At 41.1% G+C, this 21,683-nt stretch overlaps 3 protein-coding genes and 1 long non-coding RNA gene across 12 annotated transcripts in view; 2 read left to right on the forward strand and 2 right to left on the reverse strand.

The window, feature by feature from the left end:
• zcchc24 (zinc finger, CCHC domain containing 24) overlaps positions 1 to 13,832 on the forward strand; it is a 34,824-nt gene extending 20,992 nt beyond the window's left edge. Inside the window, exons 3-4 of the mRNA XM_085799954.1 lie at positions 5,976 to 6,140; positions 9,149 to 13,832. Of these exons, the coding sequence (XP_085656080.1) occupies positions 5,976 to 6,140; positions 9,149 to 9,262 (279 nt within the window). The 3' untranslated portion in view covers positions 9,263 to 13,832. The remainder of the gene's footprint in view (positions 1 to 5,975; positions 6,141 to 9,148) is intronic.
• A 1,525-nt stretch (positions 13,833 to 15,357) lies between these two features.
• ppifa (peptidylprolyl isomerase Fa) lies at positions 15,358 to 17,348 on the reverse strand. Its single transcript, XM_085799955.1, has 6 exons — positions 17,114 to 17,348; positions 16,971 to 17,001; positions 16,787 to 16,875; positions 16,367 to 16,463; positions 15,626 to 15,701; positions 15,358 to 15,532 (listed from the first exon to the last, which is right to left on the reverse strand). Exons 1-6 carry the CDS (start codon positions 17,258 to 17,260, stop codon positions 15,397 to 15,399), a joined length of 576 nt encoding a protein of 191 aa, XP_085656081.1. The 5' UTR covers positions 17,261 to 17,348; the 3' UTR covers positions 15,358 to 15,396.
• Positions 17,349 to 19,599: 2,251 nt separating this feature from the next.
• LOC146973416 (uncharacterized) lies at positions 19,600 to 19,921 on the forward strand. Its single transcript, XR_015037754.1, has 2 exons — positions 19,600 to 19,734; positions 19,790 to 19,921. It is a non-coding gene; the product is annotated as an uncharacterized LOC146973416 (long non-coding RNA).
• A 1,119-nt stretch (positions 19,922 to 21,040) lies between these two features.
• zmiz1a (zinc finger, MIZ-type containing 1a) overlaps positions 21,041 to 21,683 on the reverse strand; it is a 105,626-nt gene continuing 104,983 nt past the window's right edge. For 8 of the 9 annotated variants that reach the window (XM_085799943.1, XM_085799944.1, XM_085799941.1 and 5 more), the window contains one exon: positions 21,041 to 21,513. In XM_085799943.1, the coding sequence (XP_085656069.1) occupies positions 21,406 to 21,513 (108 nt within the window). In that variant the 3' untranslated portion in view covers positions 21,041 to 21,405. The remainder of the gene's footprint in view (positions 21,514 to 21,683) is intronic. The other variant, XM_085799946.1, reaches the window with a different exon arrangement.

Consider the following 21,683-nt stretch of genomic DNA (forward strand, 5'->3'; position numbering starts at 1 on the left):
TCTCCACTGGTCATTATTCTCAGCCTGGAATGTGAGATCAACAGAAATGCACAATCACCTTTAGGGCCTTAGACAGTGGTCTGGACCATATTTTTTCCAGTGGTCAGTAATAGACAGCATATTGTGATTTAAACTAGAGGCAGAATTTCAAGAGGGTTTTTGTGGCTAAATGGACGCCCCCGCGCTGCATATTTGCTAATCAATTTTACGGTATTACCTGAATTACCCTGAAATTTAAAGACGTTGCAGTGGGTGTCGTCTAGACCGGGAACACCCACTTGAAGACACATCTTTGAGAAAAGTCAGAAATCCCCCTGCGATGGTGCACATGCCTCAAATTCCTCATATCACTCTGTTCATACAACATACGTCTTTAAAATCAACCCCCCCACGTGAAACGTCTACGCATTCCTCCACTTGATAATGAGTCCAATCCACTGTTGTGGTGGCCAGAGCTACAGCGGTTAGTTAACGCTGTTTTACGCCCGCACCTCTCTCTCTCTCTCTCTCTCTCTGAGATGTATGGCCTAATTGAAAGCAGAGCAGCGATTTTACGACTGCCTTCAGTGTTTCTCGTGTTCTGCCCCTTTGGAGGCCATCTGCTTTGGATTTAGATTTCCTCCTTCGCTCTCCTTCTCTCAGTTTCTCCTTCCCTTTCTCCACCCTCCTGAGAAGGGCTGATTGGAGGGTCTCTCCACAGTTGGCTTGGGCGACTGTGGGGCTTGTGGTATTTGTCCACTTTTCTTCTCTCTCCCCATGTATGTGTGTGTGTTTGTGTGGATGTTGGAGTCTGATTCAAGAGCAGCAGGTTTTTTTTAGACCCCCCCCTTCATTACAGAGTCCTTGAGGAGCAGGAGGCTGTTTCACATCCAACTCTGATGTTAATTCCTTCTAGGTCCTAATGAGCATTCTCCCGTTTCTGTTCATCCTGTTCTCCTGTGTTGCATTTTTTTTTGTCTCCCTTTTTTTTGTTTTTCTGTCTCTAGCACAGCTCTGTTTATTCTATTTAATGCAGTTTGTGAGCTCATTAATCCTGTGATATAAGCCAAAGAATGATCTGTGTCCTTGTAGCAGGGCTAAACTCTGAGTGGGAGTAGCGCAGGAAACCGTGCGCCGAGACTTTCCGAGTTGCGTCTCAAGAGTGTATGAAAACCTGCGGATGTGGAATTTGTTGGGAGTGCATGTGCGTCTGTATGTGCATTTGTGTCTGGGTGTTAAAGGGGAGAGTGAGACATTGTGTCAGTGTTTGCTTGTGCCTGTGTGTGGCCGTGTTTTGCGTAGAGATAGCATCAGTGAATGGGTGTATCGCTTGTGTGTCTGGGTGTATATGCTGCTCCATTCAACAGTTCACTGACCCGTAGTGCGAGTGTGTGAGTGTGTGTGTGTGTGTGTGTGTGTGTGTGTGTGTGTGTGTGTGTGTTATGTGAAGTCCCTGCTGTGATCTAGAGCAAAAGAGGATGTGGTCAGCTAGATGTGGTTATCAAGCCAAACTGTCTTCTCCATTGATAATGTCCTCCACACAGACACACACACACACACACACACACACACACACTGACCCTTATCTCAACACATGCTGCTGTAGCCTCAGGGACGTAAACAAACATTGACTCAGTGAGAAAGTGATACGACAAACACTGCTGGACACCGGTTGATGGCGCAGACGCTGAACTGATTCGCTAGTTCAAAGCTGCACTTCCACATGATGGACACTTAAAAGGCTCTGAACGGTTCAAACATGTCCATTTAGCTCTCACCGTGGCATGAGCTTGAATGGCTTTATTTGTAGAGAGCGAGGGAAAACAAAACACATCCTCCCGAGCAGGCTCATCTCCAGAGTGTTGTGTGGTGCGATGACGCAGTTCCATTAAATCAGTCATTGTACTGTGTGTATGGTTAGCGTGGTTATTTTCCTGGAAGTCAAGCCTAACTAAAACATTTACACAATGGTTGTAGTGTTTACAGCTGAGGGTTTTTATTTGTAACCCACTGCACCAATGGAAATGGAAATGCAGGTCCTGTATGTATGTATATATGTATGCGAGTGTGGAAACCCAAAGCTCTCTACATTAGCTACTGTTGTGAATCTAGCGCCGTTTTTCTCGGCCTGCCTCTGTTGGCAGCGGTGGCACAAAAGTCCAGTGACATTTGTTCCTGCATTTGTCCATTTGAATGTGTCACGCCAATTACGTCAAAAAAGTTAATAAGTTTGGTTTGGTTTGGTTTGTTTTGGTTTAGTTTAACAACCTCAACTCTTTATCTTATGTAGATCTCCATGAGAAGCAGCATGTTGCAATGAGCTAACAATAACTGACCACCGTGCAAGTAAACTACTCCAGTGTACAAATAAATTCTGGTTTAGGCTCAATTTGTGTGTCTACTATGTAAGGCAGTGGTGACAGATTTTATAAAAGACATTTTTTTCCTGCAGTGCTCTTTCACAACACCAATTTCCTGTCCAAATTAATAGTAATAAGTGATGTTTGTTTTCATTACTATTTAGTCTGCTGAAGAGCTTGATCTTCAAATTGCTTGTCCCATCCTATCCTCATCATTTCTAAGATACTTGGTTCGGAGATGTTATGTTTACTATCATAGAGGACAAGAAAAGCTTCACATCCTCACACGGGGGAGAAGGAACCAGCTGCAGACGGAGCATGACACGCAGCCAAAGGCCAAGTCCAGACCTTGGAAACAGCATGGAGCAGGAGAGGAATGGTCATGAGAAGGATGAGTGCTGTATCTGTCCTGCTGAGTCCTGGCTGTACTATCAGGGAGAGATTTTTTTTTACATCAGAACAAACAGCTACAACAGTAAATTATCTCAATGTTCAGATTTCCAAATGAATAAAGAGGGTTAAGGTTAGACCGCCTGTGTAGAGCACCTGGAAGTCCATCGATCGCTTATTTTTGCACTTTAAAAGATTTATTTCACTAGAAACAATAGTGGTTTCAGTGTTTTACTGCAGCAGAAATTGAGAGAGTGCTGTGTTTTTAAGAGTGAGAATGGCAGCCTGTTTATGGCTGGATCATATTGTAACTAGATCATTCGTAGGAGAGCATCCAAACAAAATGTTGCCATGGCATTGTCTTTGAGATTGCCCACTGATTGGATCAAGACAGCCCTGTCAGAGTGTATAGAGTGTTGTGCTGCAGGCCAGCAGAAGTCAGATTTTCCAGCACTGCGCGCTGTCACAGTGGGAGATGCGAGGCTGACAGTGGGGTTGAGGTCATGCTGTTGAGGGGCCGGCTCGAAGCACAGCCGCTCATACTTAGCGTTGGCTCGCTGGTGCTGATGCAAAGCGCTGACGTCTGTGAGGACAACGCCAGATGCTGCTGATTAAAGTTCCTATTACTCACACATGGGCTGGGACAAAATAAGGGAAGTCCAGGGATTCAGATTGTACCGCTCCCCTCACTCTCGCCGCCCTGCAACCCCCCCCCTCCTACATTCACCCCAAAATCTGTAGCCAATGTTAAAGTGATTATGTGAACAATCTGCAGTCTTGCAGGGGAGTCAGTAGTGGACTGGACAGGTCTGATTTCACTCTTAACGCAAAGCATTTCGTAACCTCCTGGAAAGCCGCCATCAGCTGCACACTGTGCATTAAATTGACTTTTTTCTGTCGTATTAGATTTCCATCTGTGCATGAAAGCATTTTTAGTTTGAGATAAAATAGGAGGATTCTTTGCTACTCCATTTACAATGTTTATCTTCCAAATGGGGAGGATTTTGTTTACCAAAAATAACCCCTCCCAGGCTGATAATGACTGTCACAAGGCAGATGCACGTCTGGGGATGATTTTTGGCTGGACTGCAACGAGGGAGGGGGGGGGGCAGCCCTAGCCCTAGCCCTATAATCGCAAACGTACAGTGTCAACAGACTGCAGCTTAAGAAAACACAAATTCAGATACACATGTGCAACAAATAGCCTACTTACCAACAACAACCAAATATACAAATATGTATTATATTGCATCCCAGCCAGGTTCATCACTTTGGAGTGTCCCCTGGAAACACTTCTTTTGTCATTTATGCTTCTTGCAGTGTGTTGCTGTGTTGCTGTGTTGGCTTGTGGTGTGAGGCGCATTTGCAGTGCATGTGTTATTAAACTGCTGAAGACATTTTCTGGGGCTGGTTTCACAGAGACAGACTCTGACTGTGGCTTAGAGAAAAGAAACAATCAAACTGCAGATAGAAGTCTCAGTTCTTTTGTTGTAGTAAGCAGTTTAGTCCTTGACTACCTTAAGTGGGACTATGGTCCAAGGAATTATGGGTAAATAAAGAATTTTCTCCAGAAACAAATAAACAGGGTAAATGAGGGACTACATTCAACCCTGAGCTCTAACCTCAGCAGAAAACGTTTACTTTGAGGAACAACACAATGGTGACAAGGACGCTTGCTTGAAATTCAGTGTAATATAGTATAAAAATAATAATAAATCAGATTTTGGTCTCTAAAAACAATTTCCCAACAATTGAGCCATGCTTGCCTGTTTTTGTTGTGTGGTGCCACTGCTCAGTGCAGGTATCGCCGATAACCATGTTACCATGGTAACAGGTCTCAGACCTGAGGTAGCCTGGGGGTAAGGTGTCTAATGTTACACCAGCTATTGCTTTATTTGTGAAACAGTCTTACTAGCATCAGACTAGGCTATGAGCAGAACGAAGACGAGCGTAACACAACAGACCAATTTTAAAATATCTTTATGAAACCTGCGTGAGTTCTCAGGGCCACGAAACTGACCGACCAATTAGCCAAATAACATGACTAAGCTGAATCCCCACTGGCTATCAGTCTTTCTTGTGGCCTGCAATGTTGTTAACGTAGGTTGTCAACATAGCACACAACCACGCGTGTTGCGAGGTCAGACTTTTTGGACACACCTTGGCAACTTGGTCGTGTGAAATAGAGGGGCAACAGTTTGTTTTCCAGATGAAGACGGGCAAAAAAAAAGGTATCTAGTATCTTGACTCTTTTAACTCAGATGAGAGTCCACCGTGAGGAGCTGCTATCATCATGCTTTTCCTAGGATCTGTCTCTCTCCTGGAAAATTAATATTTTTTTCCGGGGACACAAATTGTACCGGATCTCCACCGTAATCCTCCATAAAACCACATTTGTTTCCTTCTGCTGGTGTCCTGTTTTTTTTCCTGGTTATGTCCTATCCTGTGTGCGGATGAAAACGGTTAAAATAAATTGTCCTTATTACCTAGCAACTCCCACTCATCCCACATCCACAAACTGGGCGACCCGACCTACACAGTTGCCCTGAGTTCCTGGTTCACTCAGCAGTTTGCCAGACTTTTTGCTCTCTGTCATTCTCCTGCTCTCTGCATTTTCAGTCTCATTTTCAATCTCCATTGAATCCCTCTTTAAGAATCTCCCCAGAAGTCATAATGACTTCCTCTGACTAACTAACTAATACAGTGTCTCCAACTTGCCAAAAACAACACTACGTGTGTTGTTTTTGGCAAGTTGGAGAAGAGGGTATGATTTATCCTTTTTTATGACTTTTGTTTGTGACACGTTTTTTTTGTGGAAAAATGAATCTTTTGCTCCAGTGCTGCTCTAGTGGCCTGAATAAAGTTGCCAAAATGAAGTCACTCGAGCGGTTCCTCCCAACAATATTGCTCTCAGGCTAGTGTGCTTTTTCATGGCTGACTGACTGTTTGCAATCATCTCCCTCATGAGAATCAGAGGAATAATTTAAAACAGATGTAATGGAAGTAAATGTCAATTACACAACCATATGTTGTGCCAAAAACTGTATTTAGGGGTGTGCTGTATGATGAAGCTGGATATATTTGCATGACAAGGATTGGACACACCCTGCTATCAAAGCTCAGCATGTAGTATGCAATAGGTGCTCTTAAAAATGTCCTGTCCTGAATAGAAACACCCATAAAGTTGTATCTCTTTGACCCAGTGATGGTCTTTTATTTATCTTGCTCTATTTCTTTTTTTCATAGGCCAGACCTAAAGGTGAAGGGCTGACACCCTACCAGGGGAAGAAGAGATGCTTTGGAGAGTACAAGTGCCCAAAGTGTAAGAGGAAGTGGATGAGTGGCAACTCCTGGGCCAACATGGGACAAGAATGTATCAAATGCCACATCAACGTCTATCCACACAAACAGGTAGGTCAACCTACAGTACTGTATGATGTTTGAGAAAAACAACCAAAACATTACTCATACACTTTGTTTAAATGGTAGATTGAGTCCAGGCTCTGGCTTGCGTGGCTGCGTATAGTCTTGAGGATATTCCAGATGGCCTCATTAAAATAAAATAAAAATCATACCACAACAACTACTCTTGCCTTCATGGTTATAAACCAGCACTGAATAAACTAATTACATTTCCTTACTGATAAAAGTTTGGGATTATTTAGGGAATGTCATCAAATTTTAAAAAAAATATGTCTTAATAATGGCTCGCAGACACAAAATAACTCCAGGGGTAATTGAGGCTTGCAGCTGCAGAAATTCCTCTCGCATTCAAAAAAAAAAAGTGAAATCATATTCACCAAGATGCTGCAGAGTGTTTTTCCAAACAGCAAACACTCCGAGGGAATTAACGTGCTGGTGAGCTGTCTTGTTTGGCTTAAATGTTCCTCACAGCCCTGTTGACTAAAGAGGTGGATGGCCTGAGAAAGAATCCACCCTGTTTTCTTCAGCTCTCTTCAGATATATTTATCCTCACGCTTCAACTTTTAATATTTATGCTTTTCTACATTCTTCCAATTCCGCTTCCTGAAATAAAATTAGGATTACTGCTTGAGGCCCTGCTCGTTCTCTGAATACCATGGCTGACCAAGCTCCACTCTGTTAACACTTACATGAAATGAAGCAGGAAAGGGACACTGCTCGACAAATTTGCTCTAAATGTCTGGCAAAAGCGTCTCAAAAAAATGTACACGCACCGGAAAGTTAACGCAAGAATTTATTCCAAATCTCTTGTTTATGTATCTGCATCTTCATCGACGTGAGATCTCAACCAAGACTATTAACTAAAGCATGAGAAGCGTGAGTGGAAGACTGTGTTCACTTTGCCAGTACTTAAGCATTTCTTGTTCAAAACCATTTTGTTCCATGAAGCCCACTGGTGGGAAAACCTCTGTCTGTCCTCTGCCTTGCGGCAAAGCTGCACACAGGCAAGCAAATTCCCCCGCATTTGCAATGTCACCCACTTAACATATTTCCCCCCTGTCAGCATTTGAAATGGACCACTAACCTCTGTGTCCTCGAGTATCAAAGAGCACAGCCTCTCAGCACGCCCCCCTCCCTCCCTTTCCTCCCTCCCTGAGTATTTCCATGATTGAACTGAATACAGTATGCATTTTCCAATCTCATCCACATGTATAAAATATTTGTCCCTCTTGGCCGGGAAATATATTTCTTAAACGCCCAGTGCGTTTGGTGCGAGCCAGCCAAGGGTATAATTTCCACAGGGGATGATGAGGACATGCCCCCTTTACTTTTCAAACTGCTATTTCTGCCTCTCCATTCGGACAGCTTGAGTTTGATTTACTCTCTATAATCTCTAAAAAAGTGTCCCCCTGATGCTCAGCTGCCATAATCCAAGTCTTGAACTTGAGTTTTACTTTGCTGAACTTTGACACGTGAATTTCCACCATTGATCAAAAGTAAGACCTCCATGACAGCGCTGACCTTTGAGTGGTCACAATGGAGGAAGCTAATGTAGCTTATTAGCCATGGCTTCATCCATCTTTATTTAGCTGCCTGAGTCGGAGTATAAACTGCACCACAGGGGTCAATGGTACATACTATTTTTAAACAAATTGAATTATTATTAGCCCTTTAGTGACACAGCAAACAAACAACTGACAGTTAACACGGAAGGTTTCTGACTTGTGAGGAGTAGCTAGATGTCGCTTCAACCTTTGTTAAGCAACGTTTGCAGACTCCACAGCACTGCATATCTTTGGGAAAATAAATGACTGACAGAATTTACATGACTCTACAACTGGAACCACACACGAAGCTCGAGTAATACTTAAACAAGGCTTTCCTGCTGCTTTAGTGGTGTCTTTCAGTTGAGCAAATGTGTAGGGCAGTTATTGAGTAATGAGTTTGTTGTTTTCTCTTCTTGCAATTACTACTACTCTTAAACAGTTTCATCTCAGCCTCAGTTCTTCACAAGTTCAACTACAAAAGAAATTTTAGGAAAAGTAAATTAAAAACACAGATGTAAGAGACATCGGAAACCAACCCTGCAACCTTGATTCAAACAAAAACCTAGCTTTGTTTTCATGATTCCTCCCCCTGTGCCAAACACATACTGAAAAAAACAGTTGCATGTTATTGATCGGCGTCTGTGAAATCTCTCTTTTCACTTCCCTCCAAATGGAAAGAGGTCAGACTGCAGCCTCAGCTCCAGACCTGACTCCCTTGAGCTTAAGCCTGTTGCTCAAGGACACTTCAGAAGGGAAGATGCCTGCAGCAAAGGCACTTGAACCCAACTCGCTCAAACCACTGAGGGGACCTAATAAAATATGCATCAGATTTTCCAGCTTTCCTCAAGGACCCAATGTCTTTGACACACCGATAGTAAAGTCTCGATACTTCCTGGCAGACTCATTAGTGGACGACTGAAATATCTCCTTGTAGTGACCCACGGTAACCTGGTTTCCTTTGGTTGGGCCGCTTGGAATAAATAACGGTTTTGTAAAAAAAAAAAATCTCTAACAAGACAAGAACAATGGATGAGAAATAAAATTTTCCAGACAGATTGTTAAAATAACCTCCTAACGTGCTGGCCCCTGATAGATCCCCTTTGTCCTCAATAATGCTTCCAAGACGGCCATCGCTGCAGCAGATCGGTGATATTTCCATACAGGTCATCATGATCAAATGCATGCTGGATCTTTTTCTTTAACACCAGGTTGTTAAAGTGCGCTGCAAGTTTCCAGAGCACATGGTGCGCTGCCATATCTCTGCAGCTAATTGTGTTTAGTGCACGTCTGGTCTGTGAAAAATATGGGCGTAAAGTTGGAGGCCAGAGTTGATGGGCGTATAGCAAGAGTTGAATCTGGTGCCAAATGAGCTGCTTGCAAAAACTGTGTGTGCTGCTTTCTCCAGCGTTTTAATATGACTCATTACTGCTCCTCTGTTTCTGTCCTCAGCGCCCTTTAGAGAAGCCGGACGGCCTGGATGTTTCTGACCAGAGTAAGGAGCACCCGCAACACCTGTGCGAGAAATGTAAAGTCCTGGGCTACTACTGCCGCCGTGTGCAATAATCCTCTACTCAGAGTCAGAGAGCAACTTTTGTGTCCCAAGTGCTATCGCTCTTCCTCCATCAAGGCTGTTAACCCCCTCCTCCCCAGGTTCCCCTCATCCCCTGCTCTGAAAACAACATGGCGTCCTTTCCTCCTCACATCTTCCCCTCTGTCTTTCAAAAGCCTCAAAATACAAATGTAGCTCTTCTTCTCTTTGAGGCCTTTCCTCCCCAACCACAGCCAATAAACCTGCTATCCCTCTTCTTAAAACCCCACCCTTGGAACACAGATTTTATTCATTATGCCTTTTTTTCCCCATTGACAGTACTGATGATTACATCCAGGAATGAGAGGAATATATTAACTTAGGATCATATCTTGTAAAGTGCTCTTCATCAAACGCAAAAACAGCCAAAATCAGTGACTTTTTGTTTTTCGTGTCTCGTGTTATCAGAAACTATATAACCCCACTGATCCAACTCGATGTTTTAACAACATCTAATTATTGTATTGTTGAATTCGCACCAGGCATATATTTCATTGGTGTCACTGACAGTATTGGTCTCAATAGATTACCTCACCTTGGCGTTTGTTGGCTTTGTGTTTACAGAGATCTGCCTTTCATTTCCCTGCCAAGTGAAGCATGTGCTAATGTGATGAACATTTAATGCGGGCCTCTCGCGATGGTTTAATGTACAGGAGGCCTGCGACGTCTTGCCGTATTAGGGTCAACAGCACATCTTATTATAACTGTGAATTAACCGAGGGATAAAGTGCCATACATCCCTAGCTTACATTTGGCCTATTTATTTTCTTGTTGTCTAGTGTGCAATTTGAATTTTAACTGGGACATAAAGAAATGTTTTTTTTTGTATGTTTGTATATCACATTATTGTGTGACTGCTTCCACGTGTCTTTAGAAACTACTGTAGGTTCAGTTATGTAGTCGCTCCTCGTCTAGATTTAGTGCGTTGCTAACGGATAAGGTTTCAGTCATCCTCCCTAGAGTATTTTTGTTGCCACACAAATTCTCAATTATCTCCAGTGTTAGGTAGGTATAGATGCTGCGTTCGTTTCAAATCACAGAAGGTCAACTGAGAAGGAGCTGTAGGAAAACAACAGTAGTTTCAGTAACAGTAATCTCGCCATCCACAGTCTCTTTGCCTGTGCCGAATATTCAGTTCTTTTCAAAGCAGTTGAAAGAATGAACTGCTCGCCATAATTTAATTAGGATTATGAAACATGACTTTAGAGGTTAAATTGTTCACATGTAAAGCCTGATTAGATTTTAAATGAGTAAAATACAAAGGAGATGTTTGTTTGGAAGAGGTTCACAGAGACATTTAAGATCACATTTTAGTGCCAATTGATGCCTGGCAGCCTTAGTGGAGTCAGTGAAGCTAAATGGAAACATTTCCAAAGGGCTTGCACCCTTCAAAACAATGTCCAACAGCTGATTGCTGCGTAGAGAGTGTCCAGAGGGAGGTGAAGCTTTGGAGAACTGCAATGATTTTTTTTTTTTTTTTTAGGTTGGTTGAGAGAAACAAATATGCAGTAGAAGGGCTGACTTGTGATGTGGTGATGCTGAAGATTCAAGGATATATTGAAAGTGGTGATGAAGTTTACATTTGTATTCATTTTCATGGGGCCTACAATAACAAACCAATGTCTTTAAAGAGAGAGAAGTACATGTATCCTGTTTACATAGATCACTACGCAGACCTAAAGCACTACAGAGGAAATTAATGTAGTTTCAACTAGAAACCTGCCTTTCAAGGAACCTTGTTGTAAGAATTGTGAACTATTTTATACGTACTGTATTTCTAGCCTTATAGAAGCTGGTTGACTATATTTTATACTGTAACATACTGTATGTGCCTTAAAAAGATTGAAATCCCTCTGAAGCATCAAGACTAGGAGGCCATTTAAAAAATTAGGAAAAGACATATGGGGACAGGCTCAAAGGTGGACTAGTTTATGTGCATGTGGTAACTGTGGTGTATGAATTTAATGCAGGTCCGATAAGTGACAAAGGACAGGAGAAGGTGTTCCTCTATTAGCGGTTTGTACTGGCATGGTGGGTGTTCGCTTCAACAAGGTTTGGTGAGTTGGAGGCGCAGGCTGAACCAGCACTCCCAGCTGGCAATAACAATGCTCCTGTGGTCTGTTGTCATGGAATATCAACAAAGACGTGATTTCTTAGTCAATCCTCACAACATAATGGAGTCGTGCACGAAACTGTGGACCTCACTCTTTGTTTTTTCTATCTATTGTTGTTATGTTTATCCAAGGAAGCGTGGGTTTTCTCAAGAAATATACATGGTCACTTGCCTTAGCGGGAGAGATTGCAGTGGCTGATAATGGTACCATACAGTCCTGGGAAATGATCATTCTGGGAAAATGATCATCTATTCCACCTCTAAGGTTAAAGGGACACTCCAACGATTTACTACTGAAGTTCTACAAAGTTACAAGGCCTTCAAGAGACACTGAAGAAGAGGTGTCCTTAATTTCACCTAGTTGTAGGGCTTATTCATAGATCCTACAGTTCCCAGTATGCCACTTCATAGTATCTGCCTAGTACACACACATGTTTAAAACTCTACACCCCCAGTTTGTCATGCAGGCTTAATCTTAAAAATGTGTCCACGCCCAAGTGAAGATAACCTGATGACATCTCTATGACATCATCAGGGTTATTTCCTCAGACTTGACAAAGCTCCTGAAGAGCCACCGAAAGACATTACAACTGATTTAACCATCTGCTTGACTAAACTGAACTTCAGAAGTAAAACTAATGAAGTGCCACTTTAAAAGAAAGAATTGGCAATTGTGCAAAATCAGAATGATTATCTCCCTTTAGCCCGTCACTCCTGGGAACAATCCATACTTCCTACTGTTAATATCATCTTCCCTTTGCTTTGTGTGATGAGACTAACCTAACAGGTCTTTACATCTGAACCTTAATGTCAAACAATGTGGCTGCAGCAATGAGAGGAATAGATACCAATGATGCCTTATGAACTAACCTCATAAACATGTAACAGTGTAATTGTGATTCACAGAGTTCTGCTTAAATAGAAATGAGAAATCCTGTTGAAGAGTTTGATTCCGCCCAGAGACATGTTATCATATGAGGAGGCCATTTTAAATGGCAAATCAAGAGCCAATGGAAGCAGCTGATACAATACATTTGAAAAAAGAAGAAGAAATCACTGCTTTCAGACGTAGTGTCTTGAATTACATATACTTGACTTTTCTAGTACCTTTTCAGTTCAAATTTGTTATTTTCTATGAATGAGATGTGTATTTTGGAACACTTAATAGATGTTGAAAATTTTAAAGCAATCTGCAAAAACTCAAGAGTTATTTCCCTGACAAAGATAAGACTGTTTTATGTATATATTTGATGGCCATCATTTTCAAGGATATTAGCTCTTTTGAAGCGTTATGCAATATTGAAGCTTTTTTGTGTTTGTGAAGAAGGGCCTATTGCTGAGAAATAAACAAAGCTGGCAGTTTTTTTTGTTTTGTTTTTTTCTTTATGTTTTACAAAAATCTGAGGGGTTATCCTGCAGAAATATTTATGGAAAGATTTTTTACAACACTTTTTGTATAGAATATGCAACAACGTTACACTAAAGAAGGAAATATTGATGTCTACATAGAATATTATTAAAAAAAACAGCTGGTACATAATTAATACCCTTTTTCAATTATAAGCCATTGTATTTTTGTGTTTTGTTTTATGATGTTATCAGTGTTGAATAACCCACAATGTTATTCAGTTGCTATCTGTAACTAATTGTGAGCTGCCATTTACATCCATAGAGTTGCATGTATTCATTTTGTAAACAGTAACTACAATATTATGAAGATATATTGTGTTAACATGCAGAAATCTTTTTTTTTTCTTTATTAGTGACGGATACTCACCACTGTATAAGCACGTTAAACTGTGAGATGTAGTTTGCTTAAAGCAGCAATGACAAGAAACTATTATAAGATGTTACGGTGTTATTAGTAGTTTAGGGAGTGTATACTTTTTGTCAAGAAAGCGTGTGTGACAAAGAACTATTTTAGAGTTTGCATGTGCATGTGTTTGGTTTTGAAAGAAATATTATTTTGTGCAATGTATACTTATTTAAATACTTTATGGTAGTTCTCTTCAGTACATGCTGTTCTTAACGTTATCAGCAACTTCTGATTGTTATTAGTCGTGAAGTATTTCATTTACCGCTAGCGTAGCCTCTACGAATAATACATATTTACTGAATGTAATGTGTTAACACTTATGTGGTCAATTTGGAAAGTTATGTTTGTATTCTTTGCTGTCTGTATCACTTGAGATGTTTGTAATGCAATATTGCAATAATGTAATATTTGAATTGGACAGAACACAGGCGTGAGGTTGAGAAGACAATGATTTTGGGAAACAAGGACAGTCATGGTTAAGAGAGTAGACCACAGGTCTGTTTTTCATGTCCATAAAACGGCATTCCAAAATGTGCCTTATTTGTTAGTTGGGAAAACATTTTAGTTCTATAGAGCTGTCGAACGTTTGATGAATAAAAGTCATATTGAATTAGGACTGCTTGGATAATGTGGTTTTCATTTGTTTGGATCCTGTGCTGAGTTGTTGTAACCAGTAACTGGGAGGTGTTCGCTCAGGAGTTTGATTTCAGCCAAAAGCAACACATTGTTTTCTGAGCGCTCCCGTCCGTATAATATTCATTACAGCCAGTGTGCGTTTTCATCATCACCCTGTTCTGTGTCTCTGAGTGCGAGCTCGAAGCCTTACATAAGTGTATAGATTATGATAAAAAAGAAGTTTCCAAATGGATTATTCATGGCTGTTGTGTAACACCGGAGAAATAGGGACTTTTTCCTCACTCTCCATGAAAGTGCTGAAAGATAACAGACATGTCGAGCTGACAGAACTCCATGTCAACACTTTGGGTCAAGAAAACCAAAGCACACAGAAAAAAGGGACACCCAGCTGACATGGGTGCTGCTTGATAAATGCAGACGTTTACTGCCATGAACCAGCTTGTACCAGTTGTAAAGATGTCATTGTTTTGCATGTGTATTAAACGTTGGCCGCAGCACTGCCGCCTCCCGAGCCAAGTTTCCATGCACAATATTGGACATGCATTCCAAATAACTAAAACTAAACCAGAGGGTGGGGACCCAAATTATATCAAGTTTGTTACAACATCTCGAGCTCAAACAGAGAGAGAGCTGCAAAAGTCTCTATAGCAACAATGTAATCTGAGAATTCAAACAAACGGTGGAAGGTCAGTGCGCATATGGTTTCATTTAGGGGCAAGAGCTGCTTTTTCACGTCGCTTCATTATTTACTTTCATAAAGTATTAGCTCGATAAGCAGCACCACCCAGTCTCTGGCCTTCAGACATGTCCTGGCCTTCTTTTCTCTCTCTCTCTCCTCTGTGTTTCAAATAAAGAGGCTGTGAAGGAAGAGCAGCCCACATACAAGCTTAAAGACATTTTCAGCTTTCTGTATGGTTCCACCAGATTAAATCGTCTGTGTCCGATGAAGCTATAGCCCACAGCTCTCGCATCTGCCCGCTGCTTTCATGCGATACTTTCAGCTATACTGTAGGTGGATGTCACGTGATGTCACATCCTGACTCTGATGGACAGGAAGTCAGTGGTGCTGGAGAGGCGCTGTCTAAAAAAAGCTTCCTGGATCATTTCCAGGAAGCTTAAAACCAGAGGGGTTGGTGGCACATGAGAGCAAATGTCCTGTATTAAGACCAGAGCTTGTAAAATCTGAAAATACTCATTTATTTGGTGATAAATGGAGAGTAATTGAACAATAACATCTTTCTGGGTCAAGTTAGAACTTAGAAAAACAAGAGATCAGCAAGAAGAAAGATAAAAACGTGTCAGTGTAACTCCCAGTCTTTCCAAATAGCATTATTTATAAGCAAACGTGCAATAGAAACTTTTCATATCTGATTTTGAGTCATAATCAACAGCAGAAGTAGAAATGTCCGATTTTAGGGAAGAACAGGAACACCTGTGAGAGCTGCTCCTTGAAAGCATCATGAAAATGGGAGGACAGATAAAGTAAATAACCAAATGTCTGCATAGTGAGTCATCGCACAGAAGTCCATGTACGATCGTAGGTGTTATTTAATTTCCCCACAGTCAGTGACGACAATTTTTTTGATCACACCACCGTCGTGTAAACCAAAGGATTCCATCTGAGTGACCACGTCCATACCTTCCTTCACCTGCCCGAACACCACGTGTTTCCCGTCTAACCTGTCGAAAACGGAGACAAAATGTGACGTCAGCAGGTGACGACTGACAACCGTGCTGAGATGACCGATTAAAAAAGTTCTACAAAATGTTTACCATTCGGTTTTAGTCGTACAGATGAAGAACTGGGAGCCGTTGGTGTTTGGCCCCGAGTTTGCCATGGAAAGAGTTCCTGCGGAGATCGAATAGAAGGCCAAATAAATCAATTAAATGTGATGCAGTCAACAAGATCTTGACCTCCTTTTACTACTGATTCAGTCCCATTCAGGCCTGACTGTAGCAAAAAATGAAGCATGACACACAAGTCAATAACAGGCTTAAGGGAAAAGGCCTGAATCTCTTCTCTGAATCTGACGCAGACCGAGATTATGCAACACTTTCAAATGAAGCTCCAAATGGTCAACATGTGGACGAAGTTTATTGAAGAACAGAGTTATTTTGATTAGTGCATGTTGACTCTCTAAAAAAGTAGGTCATTCACCTGGTGATTGCAAAATCCATATAGGCAGTAGTATTAAAGCTGCATGAGATTAGGCAGTGCCATCTAGTGGATAGGCAGCTGTACTTATGTCAAATTATATCCTTGGGAAGCATATAAAGTATGTCATGATATAAATAAGAGCTGCTATTTAGAATCATTTATCATATTAGTTCATCTGTTGATTAATGTTTTTGACTCTCTAATCACATAAATGTTTCTGCTATTTGATTTATTTGACTCAAATGTGTTTTTTTTTAGGTAGTTAACAGTATATTAGCTTATAGATATGAAAACAAAGCTGTAAGCAATGGCTGCTTTAGTCCTCTAACTATGTAGGTGAAGCTTTGGACATTTACCTGGACCGGTGTGTTTTAATTTGAAGTTTTCATCTTTAAATGTTTTCCCATATATGGATTTACCTCCTGTACCATTGTGATTAGTGAAATCTCCCCCCTGCAACGGAAAACAAAGTGCATCAATACACAACATGGCATACAATGTAATATGTGTATATACAGTATATACATAAATGCACATAAAATCATAATAGTTACACTATATGAAACCTCATTTGTTGACATCTATCATGTCTATCCAATACAAAAATGTATTTTTGCTTATATTTTAGACATATGTTGTAGAAATATATATCTGCTCCACAGCCTACCATAACTATGTGAAAAGACGGTAGATGAAGATAATGTGTACTGTACACACAACTGACGAGCTTGTGTGTGGTGTACATCTGTGTGAACACTGTGTCCACTGAATCTTACCTGACACATGAACTCTGGTACGATCCTGTGAAACACACAGCCCTTGTATCCAAAGCCATGTTCACCTGTGCACAGCGCTCTAAAGTTTTCTGTTAAAACACATGTAGTTTTATTAGCACCAGCAGCAGGAGACCAAGGGGCAGTTCAGGTGCTTTTAACATTCAGTGGTGGCGGTTGAACGTACCTGCAGTCTTTGGCACCACATCTGCATTCAGCTGCAAAACAATAAACACTACATTCAAATTCACGGCTAAATGTTTTCATGAATGCACTGAGTGTGAGACATGCTGCAGGTCACAACACAACAGAGGCTATAGCCGGGGCTACCTCGATCACTATCCTCCCCAAAGGCTCACCGTCCGCCTCCACGTCCAGAAACACGCGGGGGTTTGAGGCGGGACCGGACGACAGCAGCCGGGCAGCGGCCAGGCCCAGCGCGCTGAACCTCAGGCGGCTTCTGACCTGACTCATCATCGCTGCTGCATCGCTGCTGACAGGGCGAGCAGGAGGAGGAGGCCCAAGGCCATGGGGGAGCTGCTGCTGCTGCTTCTGCTGCTGCTGCTTGTCGCGCACGCTGCTGCGCTGCTGGTGTTTACGTGTGACGTCAGAGCGACGTAACCTCGTAACTTTGCGTGGGGCGTGAAACGAAACAGCGACGCCACGCGCTCAGGAAGTATAAAACAGCACAAAGCCTCACTGCCGCAGTTTTATGAAATTTTCAACACTCAAATTAAAACTTTACACTAACCAGTCTCCATGACAACCGAGTCTTTATCATGAGCATTATTATTACGGTCTTTCGGGTACATTGATCTAATCAAGTCACAGAGAACAGTATGAAATCCTATGTTTTGTTTAACGGAAGCCCTTCAGGATTAATTACAAAATCGCTTGGAAGCCCACAGTAATTTTACAGCTTTAATCTCTGATTGGACTAATTAGGCTGACTGAGAAACAAGTCTGATGATTATTTGCAACAGTAATTGAATCAATCTACTTTCTCTCACTGTTGATTTCAGCTCAAAAGATAAGACATCATTATGTTTTTCTACATTGATATAATTCTCTTTTCACTAACAGCCTATGAGTTAATGTGATGAAACGGACATTTTCACCTATGATAGTTAACTTGAGTGATACAAATAGCATAATTAATTTTATTATTTAAATCTATGACACAAGTGCAATGGGATTTAAATTGCCGTATTTTTGCAAATTCTATGTACTTCAGGCTGTATCCTAGGCTATTATGTATATGTCAAAAGACACAGAGGCCATTAATTGTGTTTCATCTGAATACATATTTATTAGATAAATATTAGGATGTCACGTCATCTAACTACATACAGATTTGCAAGACTAAAAATCACAATGTTTTTCTGACCAGTTTAGAATATGAAATGATTGTACATAGAATGTACAAAACCAAAGAGACATCTGCCACCTGTAGTGCCAATCACTTCAGATTGTACCTTATAGCATACTTTGCCAAATTGCATAAAAATTATAAATTTGACAAAATTTTTTTACAAACTGTAAATTTGGAAACAACCCTTGAGAGCCACTCAAAGCTCACTGTCTCCAAGTCCCAATTATACCTCAAAAGGTTTTAATAATTTTTTTAGCACCTTTATAAAGTACACAGTTAATAGAGAAATACACAGAAGTTTAATATTACACAAACGAAAAATGTCTTTTTTTCTTGGAAACCCCACGTGGAGGGTCACATAAAGTATCTTACATAAATGAACAGGCGTGGTTAGAGAGGTCTGCACAGACGCAATCAAACACATTTTCCCAATTCAATGTCTGACAGGAGGATGCAAGCTTTACAAATTCTAAATACACTATGCACACTCCCCCTGGAGAAAATGAATACATTTCTGTTAACGTGTCTCTATTTGTCATTTACATTATGTACACGTATCCCTTACATCCACCCACCCCCAGCCCTCTGCCACAACCTATCCTCGTAATGCAAGTTGGAGGGGTCCCCCCCTCAAGAAAAAAATTTAAATGTACAATATTAGTTGCATTTCTCTTTCAAATTCTCAACTCAATTTTCCTTGTCTGCAACCAGACAGTACAATTTGTGTCTTTCAAATTACAAGGTGTGATTTACAGTGAGTTACAGTTACACACTGTGTAGGGAAATAAAACATCCCAATGCGGCAGTGCATTGTCTTTAACAAACATATAAACAAACAAACAACATCTGATCCTTCAACTGTGTCATACGCGGGTGATTTCATCAACTCTGAAGACCAGTAAAGCCACATTTGGTTCTTCAAATTGATTACAAATCTCAAATGGGGGAACTTTTTTTTTATCAGCATATAGTACGTTTTAAATTTAAATCGTTATTTAATTCATTGGTACTGCATAAAACTGTGTAAATCAAATTATACCTGTCATAAAAAAAAACACTGGACAAAGATAATAACTTAAAACTCGAAACAATATAAAATGTGATGAAAATACACAAATGATATTCACACATTTTTCCTAGTATGGTTATCAAAAGCTCATTATCAGGCCTCAAATCAACTCAGAGGACATTTTGCACATTCTCACTTTAAATAAAGAGGAAGAGGTCACTTGTTCCAATAATATTAAAACAAATAACTGTTGGAGAAATTTGGACCTCTAAGCTGCAATCCTTTAGACAGAAAAAAACAGCTCATGTATATGTATGTGTGTATATATATATATATATATATATATGCACACACACAAAATAAAACAAGAATAACTCACAACTTGCCCACTGAATAATTCAAATATTCCTTTTTGCTGATGCATTGTCACAGGATAATGGAAAAACTGTACACAATACACAGGTAGTTAACACAAGGCCAGTGAGAGTGCATTTGGATCAATTCATTAGAATATTGGACTGGTTAGGGGGGGTTGAGTGTGAGTGTGTGTGCGTGTGTGTTTGTTTGTGAGTGTGTGTTGAGTGTTTGTGAGTGTGTGTGTGTGTGTGTGTGTGTGTGTGTGTAGTCCTTGACAGACATACAGTACCATGTAGTTGCAGTAATAGATAGGTACAGTACTGTACAGTCACAAAGTATTCACATAGGGTATATACAACAGCTCTGGAAACACTGTTGGATCATGCAGGATGTTTTTTCCCCCCCAAAAGATGCAGTTCAACAGTAACAAAACGACGAAAGGAAAGATCAGTACAATCACACAGACGTTTCTATAAAATACAGCGATTTAAAATGTTCTGTAGACGTCTGTAGGATGTTGAAATCCTGCTCTTGACACCAACATGATATCCAGGCCCAACCCTTACAAAAAGCATAGGACAACTTTGGTGATGTGGATCTGATTCATTTCAACGTGGGACAAAGATAAAACACATAAAAAAGGACAACAGTAAAAAGATGAATTTGAAATAAAATAAAATAATAAATAAAAACACGAGAAAATGATTTGATCAAGCACGTTTAGGCTGGACAAAGACAACAGGAGCTGTTGGCACACATGCACTTGTGAATAAAACGGTGCTGGATTTGCTGAGGACGAGCGAAAGAGTACAAACAAAAACAAACTGCAGACAGGGAGGAGAGGAAGAAGTGAGACAGCTCTCTGTGGGTTGTTTTATCTGACTTCCATTCAATATTTTCCTTCCCTCCTCCGTCTCAAACCGTCTCTCCCCACTGTCTTTCACAGACGCTCGCAGGCAAACAAAGGGGAACATGTAAACACACACACACAGACACGCATGTACAGTATGTACACACACACACACACACACACACTACATTGCACTACATGTGCGCTCTTTTCCTATGTTGACATTGGAGGACACTTTAGCTCGTCCTCTCAGAGGCTCTGATTCTGGAGAGATCCAGTTATTCAACTGTCTCACACACATGCACACACCCACACACACACACACACACTGGGAAGTCTAGGGGCCAAAGATTTGGAATAACATATTTCCAACAGGATAAAAACACTCTTACAAGACAATGTTTCCCTTGGACTTATCTTTTTTTTCACAAAAGGAAAATTATAATAAAAAACAAAACAAATAAACAAAACAAAACAAAGACAGAAAAACAATAAAAACAAAGCTACAACACTTTCCCTAGAGCCCACAAAGGCTCCGGTCTCCTCCGTGTTGTTACACATGATGATTATAGCTGCACAGTTTTCAGTTGAAAAGTCACAAATATCATATATGTATATATATAATATCACTTTAGTGCCCGCCAACATGGCTGTAAATGGCATGTCTCGAGTCAGAGGCGGTGGAACTGGTGCGTGGAATCTTTACAGGAGGAAAAATAAAGGAAGTACGGGGATGAGTGGCATTCCTGCTTTTCCCCTCCTTGGAGTTCCCAAAACAGGTGCCTCTTCGTTTTTTTTTTCTTTTTTCTCTTTTTTGTCTTTTAGCCGGGGCTCCTATGCCGCACATTATCTGTTGAGAGATTGTGTACGTGTGTGCGCGCGCGTGAGCACAGGAAGCTGCTTGAAGTGTCGACCAGAGTTCGGTGAAGTGTCTGTGGACGGACAGTCAAACACATCACCACTCCTGTAGGAGCAGGAAGGTTTCTGGAGAGAGAGAGGAGGAGGAGGAGGAGGAGGAGGAGAATTGGGGGGGGCTAGTTGTTCTCAAAGAGGGAGAGAAGGTCGTCGCTGCTGTTGGCGGGAAGGTCAGGGGGGTCTAGGTAGGATAGTAGATCGTCTGGGTTGGCGAGCTCTGGAAGCAGCTGCGGAGAGAAAGGAAACAGAGAGACGATTAGCGGCGAGGCGACGCACCGCGAACACATGTTTATCTCTGTGACGCCTGACGATGCTCGAGCGTCTCTTGAAGCTAGCGCACACGTAAACACAGCTACCGCCGCTCAGAAGCGGTCTGAGCAGCAAACACAAACAAGAG

This window comes from Trachurus japonicus, chromosome 15 (assembly GCF_045865225.1).
Source record: "Trachurus japonicus isolate A0001 chromosome 15, Traja_1.0".
Lineage (NCBI taxonomy): Eukaryota > Metazoa > Chordata > Actinopteri > Carangiformes > Carangidae > Trachurus > Trachurus japonicus.

Excerpts from the sequence above, each read along its gene's own strand:
- ppifa (XM_085799955.1), bottom strand. The coding sequence starts at position 17,260 with ATGATGAGTCAGGTCAGAAGCCGCCTGAGGTTCAGCGCGCTGGGCCTG. Across the intron at positions 17,002-17,113 it reads TGGGGAGGATAGTGATCGAG|CTGAATGCAGATGTGGTGCC; the intron begins GTAGCCCCGGCT and ends ATTGTTTTGCAG. Across the intron at positions 15,533-15,625 it reads TGTACGACTAAAACCGAATG|GTTAGACGGGAAACACGTGG; the intron begins GTAAACATTTTG and ends CGTTTTCGACAG.